Genomic DNA, 12,188 nt, shown 5'->3' on the forward strand with positions numbered 1-12,188 from the left:
AATAAATCTGAGTAAATCCAGGCTTGTTTTTATTGTCACTATGCTCTAGGATTTCTAAACAATGTCAGTAATAAACTACTCTCCCTCACCAAAAATTGTTCTTTTCTTTCCGAAATCGTTTGTTTTCTTACAGAGAACATAATTTTTAAGCAGCTCTACTGAGCAATAATTGAATTACAATAATCTGTACATATCTAAGGTGTATATTTGCCTAGTTTTGAACCTATATACACACCTGTATATACATCAACATAATCAAGATAGTGAATATATTCATCACCCACAGAAATTTCCTTGTGCATCCCCCTCCCTCCTCTCACCACCCCTCAGGGTGTTAGGAGGGGTGTTTTGTGATGACTAAGCCATCCCAGGACTACCATTGGCTGGAGCAGTGACCTGAGGACCAAGCAAAGCTGAAGAGTGTGGCTCCTCACTGCCTAGGAGAAGGTGTATGTAGGGAGATCAGGAACCCTGGCGCAGACCACTGGGAGGCTTCGGCATGGTTGAAGTTGCTGGCAAACCATAGGAGTTTAACACAGATATGGACCAACCAACCATAAGTACAAAACAAACACAAGCATGGAACAACCACCCCTAGCACAGAACAACCAACCACAGTTGGGGAACAACCAATTACAAGCACAGAACAACCAACCACAAGCAGGGAACAGCCGACCACAAGCACTCAGGAAAGGACGCAGGGGACGACCCCTGCCAATACAAGTGCAGAGACAGTGCCAAGGTATGGAAGAGAGCCAAGTGGGTAGAGATGCCCACCAAAATTTCCTCTGAAACATCCATCATCTGTGCAAGAAAGTACAAGAGAGAAACCAGACCAACAGCATTTGTTACCACCAGCTGATGAAGAGAGTGAATGAAAATAACAGACAGAATCGGCTGACGCAGAACCGAGACCCCACCCTGGAGAACTCCGTCCATCCCAGTGATGCACAGTGTATAGAGTCCTGGGCACCTACAACTATCCGCTGCATCCCCAGAGGAGCCCGTGGAGAAATGGCCACCCACGTAGAGACCAAATGTTACACCAATAGGGTACCCAGATTGCAACTATTAAAATAAAATCAACAAGATATGAAAAGAAAATAAAAAGAAGAAACTCCTTCTGGGAAGTGACCTCCTGCATCCTATAAGTCTCATCTGTCTTCTGGATTACAGGCTAATGTCTAAAGACCAGTGCTGTGTCTTTTTCAACTTTGTATCCCTTCCTTGACCTAGAGCCTTGCAGGATAACATTTAAAGAGTGCTTACTATCTGCCAGGCACTGCCACCTCATTGCTCCTCACAACACCCCTACGAGGACAGTCCTATTATCTCTACTTGAAGATAAACTGAGTCACACAGGAGTTAAGTGACTTGCCCAGGCTCACACAGTAAGTAGGGGAATCAGGATTTCGAATCCACGCAGGCCAATTCCAGAGTAAGTGCCTTTAACCACTGGGCCATGCTGCCTGCAAAACAAGCTGTCCACACATATTTACAGAACCAGACAAACGTGTGAGTGCACAGGGCTGGCAGCCTTGGGCAATCTCTTGAAACTTAGGGTCCACGTTGGGATTCAGAGGATCAAGATGGAGATGTCCAGAAATCAGAGCCCTCAGGGACTCCAGCATCGCCTAAGTAAAGATACTTCTGCTGGCCAAGTTCACTCACTTGCCTAGAAAAAGGCAAACCATGCTTGATGTAAAGCCTTGACCGTGCTAAACACATCTAAAGTGCAGCTAACCACTATTTACCTCAAAACTGAAGCCATATCCTTCTTGATGCTGGTAATAGCATGCGTAACAATTTGATTATATTTAGAAATCAACCCAGCTGATGTTACAGGAAACAGAATTAATCAGTAGCACTTCACCGTGACTGAGATGATAAACAAATCCCTGCGTCTTCTAAAACTCAAAGCCACTCCATTTCTGAATCCCTTCATGGCTGTTTTCAACATTCTGATAAAATTGTGACATAGAGTCATCAAAATGTGTCAGTGGACACACATGCACATACACACATGTATATATAAAGTTATGCCTTGTATACGGTTATTGTGAATTACAAGGAATCTTGGGTCAAGATATGAAGGAACTGAGGCTTCCTGAGGAGCCGGGCTCCAGGTGGGTGCCGAGCGGGCACTCCCAAGACAGTGTCAGATGGGCAACGCTGGGAGTGGATCCCACGTGGTCACTTTTCAGGTGTTTATCAGCCATGCCATTTCACATTCTCAATTTCTCTGCCTGGTTCTGTCTACTTCCCGGAAGTAAATAATAGCAAAAACAAGGATGAGAATCAACTCTGTGGGCAGACCCCATCGTCAGCACACATCACAGATGTCCTGGTTCAAGACCACCTGTCACAACTCACAGACTCCAGCTCATAGATGAGCCCCAGGAATAGCCACTCCGAACTCATCCTGTACCTTTTTCTCAGGATCCCTGCCACTCCTCTCCGTGAAGCAAGGGCAATCCCAGAGAGTAAGTTTTAAGGAGGTGCTTACTCTCGGGGACTGACCTTGAACTGACACAACCCTGAGGGTGAGAGCCTCTGTGAGAGGGAGCTCCTCAGAGCGGGTGCCTCCTTCAGTGTTGTGCCCTGGGCATACAGCCTCGCTGTAGTCACGGCATCTCAGTAAATGTGTGTGGAATGATACACAACCTCATTCTCACAGAACCTGGGGTTCTGCGTGGTCCAGAAGCACGGGCTCTGGGTTCTGAGATTGCTCTGCTCCTGGCAAGCTGTGTGATACTGGGCTAATTCCATAACCTTTCTGAAACTTCTGGTTTCTCATCAATAAATGAAGGTAATTCCTGTCTCCCCTGCAAGGCTGTAATAAGGATTAGCTGAGACCATGTGAGTGGTGTGCTTAGGGCAGGGCTTGGCACTCAGACAATAAAAGTGTTATCATCACTGCTCACGGTGCTGGTGACATCCTGATCCACACTGTAGGGTCAGTCAAGACATGAGCTCTAGAAGGTAACCTTCCAATGTCTTCATTAAAAACAACGTATCACCCTGAATGCAAGATCATCTTAGCTTCTTACTGTGCTGAAGTGGAACAGTATGCCCGGCATTCACCAGTGACCTGGTCTCACTGCCTAGCAACGCACTTCCTGAAAGTCTTACAGGGTCCAGAGTCCAAGTGTGCCAGAGCCACAGACAAGAAGTAGGAAGGGAACCTCAGCCCAAGCAGACTACCCAGGAAGGAAAGAAGGCACTGGAGGAGGGGGAGGGGAAGGAAAGTGGGGCTTACTTACTGCTTTCATTTTGTGGATGTTGGACCAATACTTGAAACTGCAGCCGGAGAATGCCTGGATTTTGGGCATCTTGGTCACAGCCCTGCAGAGAGAGGTTGAAGTTCCCGGCTATGTTCCCAGGCTGCTTGTCCTTCAGCTTGAACACCTCGGGGTTGGTGGTGGAGCCTGGGATGCAGTACTCAACCCGCTCCTCCTTCTTCACGCAGTTGGAGACATTGAAGTGGAGGAAGGAGACGCTCGCCCGCAGGTGCGCGGGGATGATGAACTGCCATGTCATGAGCTCGTCCTCGGGGAAGCCGTCCGGGTAGTTGGCAGACATCAGGGTGGCGGAGCCTTCACCTTCAAACACAGATTCGATGATGCACAGGCCTGTTGGGGGTGGAACCCAAACGAGAGAATAGGAGGTGATTAGACCCTGCCCTGGTCATCCATGGGTGTGGGGACAGGGGTTAGAGAAGAGGTGAAAGTGGGTCTTAGGTCCTGAGCACTGGGTCTGGATATGGCATGTTTATACTCAATTCAAGGTAGACAGTGAGAATGAGGATACATCAGTGGTGTGTGAGTATATGTTTAATAATCAACCCAGCAGGGGGAAAAAAATAAAGCCTTAATTTGTAGTGTCTGCCCACTTCCTTGGTGTAAAGACTCCCACTATAGCTGATTTCAGGCTACCAACAGGACATGGATGAACGTGGAGTTGGAAGGAGATGGACAGCCCTCTCACCATCACATAGGATTTTCACCATACAGATCCAATGGGCATACCTAACTTCAAAGCATAAATAGTAAAATGCAGTGTATTAACTAGGAAGTAATGAGTTTTGAGTACTTATTACCTTTGTTCCTAAACTAATTTATTTAATTGTAAGTTTATATAATTTTATTTTTAGTAACGGCTCTGTTTAATACCAGCTCACAAAATTCCAGGACACTCAACAATTGGCACTCATGAGCTGCTGTGGGCCAGCTCTGGCATACAGATACAATTGTATCTGGCATACCGATACAATTCTAGAAACTGTGAAACAGACAGAAGACGGGAAAAAGACATGAGAAACAGAGTCATTAAGGTCTGTAGAGCCAGTCCCATTTCATTTCTTGAAAATAAGCCTCACATACAAAGGACAAAAGAAAGAGTCACCACCTGGTTTGTTTAACAGAGGAGGGTGGGTTCACACCAGGACTGGCCCACATGCTTACAGAAGAGTGGGACTTCCTTTAAGGTATTCAGATGGAATCACAATTGCCAACATCTGACCATTTCTGATGGAGAGCAAGCGTGATTTTGTAGGTTTCAACCTCAGCAAACAGAGGGGAGGGCATGGCGAGCTCACGTTTTATAGACGACCGGTTTGTGATGCTGAAGCCGGAGACTTTTCTCTTGTGGAACCACGGGAGGGCCAAGGCCATTTTCACTCCCTCTTGCATTTTGATCCGGGACACAGTGCCGTTGCTGCAGAAGGTTCCGATCCTGACCATCTTGGTATCAATGCGGCTGCTGATGCTGTGAGTGACTCCGTCCGGGCAGCTCTCCCCCCGCCCGATCTGCCTCAGGCGAGGGAGGGAGAACTGCAGTTCTAGACCAATGTTCTTGTTAGCTTTGACATCCCAGATGAAGGTTCTGTTGAGGGTGGGCAACACTGACATTGAGGGCTGAAGATGAACCTCTCCAAAAGGACATGGACCTGACATGCAGTCTGAAACACAGTCACAAAACAATCTGGTCACAAACGCTACTGGGCCACTCACTGCCCCTCCTCAGCCCCTATAGTGAACTCTTTGGAGGGGGGGTTTTCTGGGGCGCCCACCCATCTCCGGGCTACATGAAAGTTGGCTGCCAACGGCTCACGGATGCATCCCTCTCTGGGGAAGTGCCTTGGCTGGAGGGAGCTGCCTTGGGGCAGAAAAGCCTGAGAGGTTTCCCTGCCCCTGATTCCCATCCCAGCAGGGGGTGTCAACCCACAGCCAATCACTGCCAACCCAGGAGTGAAAAGCCTGACATCCCTGATTCACATGACACAGCCTGGCAATTGTCACTCAAGCTCCAGATCAGCCTGCAGCTAAAACCACATCTTTGCTTGCTGTCCTCATTCCACCCTGCTTTCCTCACTTCTTCACAGGTTTCTCAGGGCACTCTCTTGATTCATGACTTAAAGACAAGAATTCCCATGTCAGGCTCTGCTTCTAGGGAACCAGACCCAAGTCACCTCCTAACTACAAGTTTCCCCTGCTTTTTTTTTTTTTGCGGTACGCGGGCCTCTCGCTGTTGTGGCCTCTCCCGTTACGGAGCACAGGCTCCGGACGCGCAGGCTCAGCGGCCCAGCCGCTCCGCGTCATGTGGGATCCTCCCGGACCGGGGCACGAACCCGTGTCCCCTGCATCAGCAGGCGGACTCTCAACCACTGCGCCACCAGGGAAGCCCTCCCCTGCTTTTTGAACGTTCGCTTTATTCCACTTTGCTTTTACGAAAGACTTGCATTGGTACTTGTTTCCGCTAACCAAAATAAATCCAAAGAGAATTTTTGCATTTATGAAAAAAGGTGGAAAGCGCAAAGAGCATTCAGTGTTTGTTTTGCAGGGAGCCATTACAGAGGCAGTGGGTACCCCTAGAGTGGCACCGCCAAGCTCCTTCCCCGGGAACGACACAGCATCTCAGCATCACGCTGCTACAGCTCTGAACTCTGTCCGTGAGCATTTGTGCTTTATTTCAAATTACTTTACACATCCGTTAGCAAGATGTGTCCTACAAGTAATTGCTTCTTTGACTTAACGCCATTTTGGCTTGTGAAAAATGTCATAGGAACACTGTACTTTTGGGATAGCGTGGGTCGGGGAGGGGGGACCCGCACTGTTTTCCAGATTAAGCTAGTCCAGTTGGTGGATCTCTGCCCAGGCCCTACTGAAAGCCAGAGGGAGGCCCTTTGCAGTGGAGCCTGTGCTTTGGCATACATATCCTACTTCCTCTATACCAAAAGAGTCATGATTTCTCAATTTTTAGGGTGCTGCGCCAAGCTCTACCTTTTAAAACTGGTTTTTCCATCAACACACTCATCAACAGACTGAGTACGCTCTGAATGTACAGCCCCTTAATGGCTGGAACCTGGAGGCAAGGTCATCTTCTTGCCTCCTGGCTTTAATGCTGGTGTTTCATTACCACTGCAGTTGAATTTTTTTTTTCCCAAAGGCTAACACTTAATGACATCCTTTGACGTACTTTGTTTCCTAAGCCTTTTTAAAACAAAGGGAGAGGGCTTCCCTGGTGGCGCAGTGGTTGAGAGTCCGCCTGCTGATGCAGGGGACACAGGTTCGTGCCCCGGTCCGGGAAGATCCCACATGCCGCGGAGCGGCTGGGCCCGTGAGCCATGGCCGCTGAGCCTGCGCGTCCGGAGCCTGTGCTCCGCGACGGGAGAGGCCGCAACAGTGAGAGGCCCGCGTACCGCCAAAAAAACAAACAAACAAACAAAAAAAAAACAAAGGGAGAAACATTGCTATCAGGGAGGCACTAAGAGAAAGCAGGCAGCCTAATAGTGAGGCTTTTGTTGTCTCCAGCAGGGAATCTGAAAGGTGCAATGGACTTTGGCCACTGTAATAATAATCTGCAAGGCTTTATTGCTGCTCCAGTGGAGTATTTGAAACTACTGCCAACTCGAAATAGAATTATGGGAGAATTTCAGAGCTGTCTAGGACCTCTGAGGTCATCACGTCAAAACCCTAATTTTTGCAAAGCAGCCCTGGAGTCTGGGTGAGTCGTGTGGCGCTCGCAGTGCACACGCTCCTAGGACAAAAGCCCAGGCTGTGTTTGGTCGACTTCCGTTCTTGCCAATGCACTGCGTTGCTTAACCAATAAAACAAGGTTAGATAACAAGGTGACAAATGCAGCTAAAATTATATTTTGTGTGTAGGTAAGGATAGTACCTATTTTTTGGAGCTCGTGGAAACTTCATTGTTTCTATCAAGCCATCTCTTTCATAAGTTTTCAACTACACTTCCCATGTGCCCTACTGGGTTCTGTGTTCTTGTGGGATCACTTACCCCTACTAAGGCAGTGGTTCACAGCTCTGTTTCCACACTAGACTCACTTGGAGGACGTTTAAAAAATACACATGCCTGGGCCACCCAAGCGACTCTGATTTAATTCCGTACCAAGTACCGGGAGTCAAAAAGGCCTGTCTCTCAGCCATGGCTCTGCCACCAGCCATGAGACCCTGGCAGTGTCAGGTTGTGCAAGCACGTTTTAATTTGTTGCTAAGAGCTTTGTTTTCAGAATGGATACACAAGTAAGAGTAGTCAAAATGATGGGCATGCCTCCAAGTTTTCTGCTCCCCGTCCAGTGCAAAAATGTTAAATAACTAAAATGATTCCTACCCAGAGGACGGAGAAGTGTAATTTCTGAAGCGATTCACACCTCATTTTCCCCAGCACAGACTTCTACTTTCATTAGCTTTAACGAGGCCATTCAAGAAGGGATGACATTGTAAATCAGTTATACTCTAATATAAAATAAAATTTTAAAAAATAATAATTAAAAAAAAGAAGGGATGACTGCAGAGGAGCTAAACTTTGAAACTTTCAGAATGTTTATTGAGGAAAGGTTTTTAAAAACAAGAGGCAAGCAGAACACTGAACTTGATTCCAGTGTCTAGATTTATAATCTAAAATTTTTATTTTCAAAACATTTTCAAAAATTGTGAGCATGGGTTTTTATTATATGGTAAACTGTGTGTGGTCTGTGTGTGAGACTGGTCTTGTGAGATGTGTCTTGTGAGATAAGATTGTGGTACCCTTTTCCTTTTTTTAAAAAATAATGTTTATTTATTTATTTGGCTGCGCCGGGTCTTAGTTGCGGCACATGGGATCTTTGTTGCGGCATGCGGGATCTTTTAGTTGCGGCATGCAAACTCTTAGTTGTGGCATGTGGGATCTAGTTCCCTGACCAGGGATCAAATCCGGGCACCCTGCATTGGGAGGGTTGAGTCTTAACCACTGGACCACCAGGGAAGTCCCATTACCCTTCTCCTTTTTCAAGATGGCAGTCACTTTCTTGGCTTAATTGGTTGTAAAAGTAATGCATGCTTGTAAAAAAATGACACTACAGAAGAACAGAAAAAAGACAATGAATGTCACCTGTCTGCCTCCCCTACTCACTATAGAAATAATATAAGGCTAGCATTTTGGTGTTTAACCCCCCAGACTTTGGGCTCCATATGATTATGTGTATTCAATTAAGTGGGATTAAACTATACAAACTATTCTACTAAAAGCTGCATTGTTTTCAATGGAACAAAATGACCTGGGGCATCTTTCCATGTCAAATACATAGATTTACTTCATTCTTTTAATAGCAACACAGTATTCCTTTGAATTCTTAAGTATATCAATAGTCTTCTCAACTCTGTAAAAGCTTCATTGAGATTTTAATTGTAATTGACTTAAACTCATAAATTAATTTGGGGGAGAAATGACACTTAAAAAATACTGAGATTTTCATCAAGTAACATGGTATATCTCTCCATTTATTTACATCTTCTCTTTGGTCTTTCAGTAAGATTGTACATTTTGCTTCATATATATTCTATGTATTTATTAAGATTAAATACTTAACTAGAACTTTTGAATAATGGTGACCAAAAGCATGCATGGTGAGAATCCTTATGTTGTTCCTTGATTTATTGGTAACGCTTCTATGTCTGGCTGTTAAATATATTTGCTATCAGTTTTTTTTTTTCCTGGCCGCACCGCAAGGCATGCAGAACTTTCCCCACCACGGATCGAACCCATGCCCCCCTGCAGTGGAAGCATGAAGTCTTTTTTAAAATTTTATTTTATTTATTTATTTTTGGCTGCACTGGGTCTTCGTTGTGTGCGGGCTTTCTCTGGTTGTGGCAAGCAGAGGCTACTCTTCGTCACGGTATGCAGGCTTCTCATTGCAGTGGCTTCTCTTGTTGCGGAGCATGGGCTCTAGGTGCACGGGCTTCAGTAGTTGTGGCATGTGGGCTCAGTAGTTGTGGCTCACGGGCTCTAGAGCGCAGGCTCAGTAGTTGTGGCACACGGCTTAGTTGCTCTGTGGCATATGGGATCTTCCCAGACCAGGGCTCGATCCCGTGTCCCTGCATTGGCAGGCGGATTCTTAACCACTGTGCCACCAGGGAAGTCCCTGTTATCAGTTTTTGATAGATACAATTTATTGGATTAAGAAAACATCCCTCTATTTCTGGTTTACTAAGAGCGTTTTATTAAAAACATTTAAGACCATCTATTAAGATGATCAAATGCAGTTTCTTCCCTTTCACCTAATCACACAAAGCAGTACGTTAAACTTCCATCTTCCAATAAGCTCTCCTGCTCTTGTTGTGTTAGTCTTTTAATGCAATTTTTTGGGTTTGATGTATTTATATTTTACTTAGGATTTTTTTGGCATGTATGTATATTCATAAGAGATTGGTCTATGGTTTTCTTTTTTATGTGGTGGAAGATTTTGACATCAGGGTGGTAAGAGCCTTATAAAATGTGAACCTTTACCCCTTTCAGTGCTCTAGACTAGGGTTTGGCAAATGGCCAAATCAAGCCAAACACCTGTTCTTGTAAATAAATGTGGGATATTTATTGCCCATTTGTTTACCTATTGTCTATGGTTGATTTTGTGCTGTAATGGCAGAGCTGAGGAGTTGTGACAGAGACCATCTGGCACATAATGCCTAAGATATTTACTCTCTCGTCTTTTACAGAAAAGGTTTGTCAACCTACCTCTAGAATGGTTTAAATATCATAGAAATTATCTGCTACTTGGAGTTTTATAGGAGTCTGTAAAACTCTAACTAGCGGCCATGGCTCACGGGCCCAGCCGCTCCGCGGCATGTGGATCTTCCCAGACCAGGGCACGAACCTGTGTCCCCTGCATCGGCAGGTGGACTCTCAACCACTGCGCCACCAGGGAAGCCCTAAAACTGGTTTTAAGTACTTTAATTTCTCCTTTTATTTTTATGAATTCCTTCTTCTTAAGGTTTATTTTATGCTTTTTCTTTTCCCATGATCTATTGCTAATTCATTTATTTTCAGTTAAAGGTGAAGAAGTTTTCTGAGCATGGCTTTGATTAGATCAAAATAGTGTTCTCACTGTTATTGATATATCTGTTAGTTCCTAGTTGGCATGCCACCTTAAAATGATTGGGAAAGTATACCTTTAATTCTTTCTGCCTGATTATTGTGTCTTATGTCAATCTTCTATCTCAAATTATGATTAATAATACCAGATATCTGTAGTTTGTTGAATTCTGGTGTGTCATGCACTCTCAATCCATAATTTTATTTCTTCCTCAAAACACCCCTATCGGTTGGTACAATGATTCTTATATTACAGACCAGAAAACTAAATCACAGAGCAGTTAAGTAACTCATATGAAGCCATGCAATCAGGCCACATGATCAGTAGCCCTGGCACTTGAAGTCAAACCCAGCTCCCTCAGCCTGCAAAGCTGCTGTTTTTTCCCATTGTGCCTTGTGGACCCATTTCCCCACTCTTATCTTCTCAACCTTCCAATTCTTCTGTCCTCCAACTCCCTTGATTTTTGCTCCTGCTCAGCCAGATGTTTTTAGCACATCAGACAGAGCATCACCTGAGAATCCGTAGCTCTGTTACAAAACAGTGTGGCATAGTGGTTACAGGCAAAGACTCTGGATCCAGAATACTTGGGCTCCCATCTTGCTGCTACACACCAGCTGTGCCATCTTAGGCAAGTTACTTTCTTTGAGAACTTCTCCTAGGGCTGCTCTGAGGATTAAAAAACTGAAACCATGTAAAGCACTTAGAACTGTGAATGGCCACATAAAAGCTAAAGAGAGTGCGGAGTTTCAGAACAGATCTCACCTCCCTAGCAGTAGAGGCTGGCTTAGCGTGTAAAAGAGAGGCAGGGAGGCCAAACAGTCCATGAGTGCATACTTACCAATATTCTTCTGGATCTCGACAACAAAGTGATTCTCTGGATCCCGGCAGCTAAAGGAAAAGACTGCTGTCTCTCCGGCTTTGATGGACAATGCGGTTACCTGTCTTTTAGAAATGATCTGACATAGGTTCGCTGGCACAGTTGGGGCCCCAGGCTTTATGAGGACTGTAATGTTGCTTCCATGTGGCAGAGCAATCTCATAAGTTTCTGAAGGAAGGAAGAAAAATGGAGTAAACAGGATGATTTAGGGTTGCCAACCTGCTGCCGTCCCCTCAGTTGGTCCAGGAGGATGACCTCCTTGACCCCTTTGTTCCTTCCCCCAGGTCTGAGAAGTGGGATGATGCAAAATGAAAGTATTATCCTCACCTGTGGGCAAGAACCCAGCCACTGAGGGCTGGGCATTGACACGCATCTCTTATTTGGCTGATTACTTTTTCTACAAATTAAAAACACTACACCACATCCTAGGTGTCTGGAGCAGTATGTTTTCAGATACCCATCTGTGCAATATTAAATAGAGAGAAACTGCCACATCTCTTCACAATATGACTGTAGGTGAAAGTCCACACACAGAAACCATCTTTCTGTAGAGAGACATGCTTATCTGTAAAGAGCTGCTGTCCCCTGCCCAGGCCACTTCATATGCCCTGTTCACACATACATGCAGTAGTGGAGGCCGGGAAAACTTGCAGAAATTAGATACAAACATATTGTGTCAATGAACGTGGAAAGTTAAAGCCAAACAATGCTAATACCTCAGACTGGGGCTCAGCAAAATTATTTGAACAAACATTATCAAGCAAGAGAGATGGAGGTTGGTTACTAAACAGAGGGGTGGGTGCACACCAGTTGGGATGGGGCCCTGATTCACAAACAAGCCCAATCTCCTTCCCATCCCTTTTGCTTTATGGATTTTTAGGTCCTCTCAGACCAAAAGGAAGAGCTACTTTTCCTCTAAGTAGCCACTGTCCCTTCCCTGACTTGG

The 12,188-nt window shown here is 45.4% G+C and overlaps 1 protein-coding gene across 1 annotated transcript in view; it reads right to left on the bottom strand.

The window, feature by feature from the left end:
* The window catches only part of CDCP1 (CUB domain containing protein 1), a 51,166-nt gene that overhangs the window by 14,827 nt on the left and 24,151 nt on the right, over window positions 1-12,188 (bottom strand). The window contains exons 2-4 of the mRNA XM_079932806.1: window positions 11,204-11,410; window positions 4,598-4,960; window positions 3,264-3,632 (exon numbers count right to left, since the gene is read on the bottom strand). Coding sequence (XP_079788932.1) covers window positions 3,264-3,632; window positions 4,598-4,960; window positions 11,204-11,410 — 939 coding nt within the window. The remainder of the gene's footprint in view (window positions 1-3,263; window positions 3,633-4,597; window positions 4,961-11,203; window positions 11,411-12,188) is intronic.

Source organism: Stenella coeruleoalba (genome assembly GCF_951394435.1).
Source record: "Stenella coeruleoalba genome assembly, chromosome: 10".
NCBI classification, from domain to species: domain Eukaryota; kingdom Metazoa; phylum Chordata; class Mammalia; order Artiodactyla; family Delphinidae; genus Stenella; species Stenella coeruleoalba.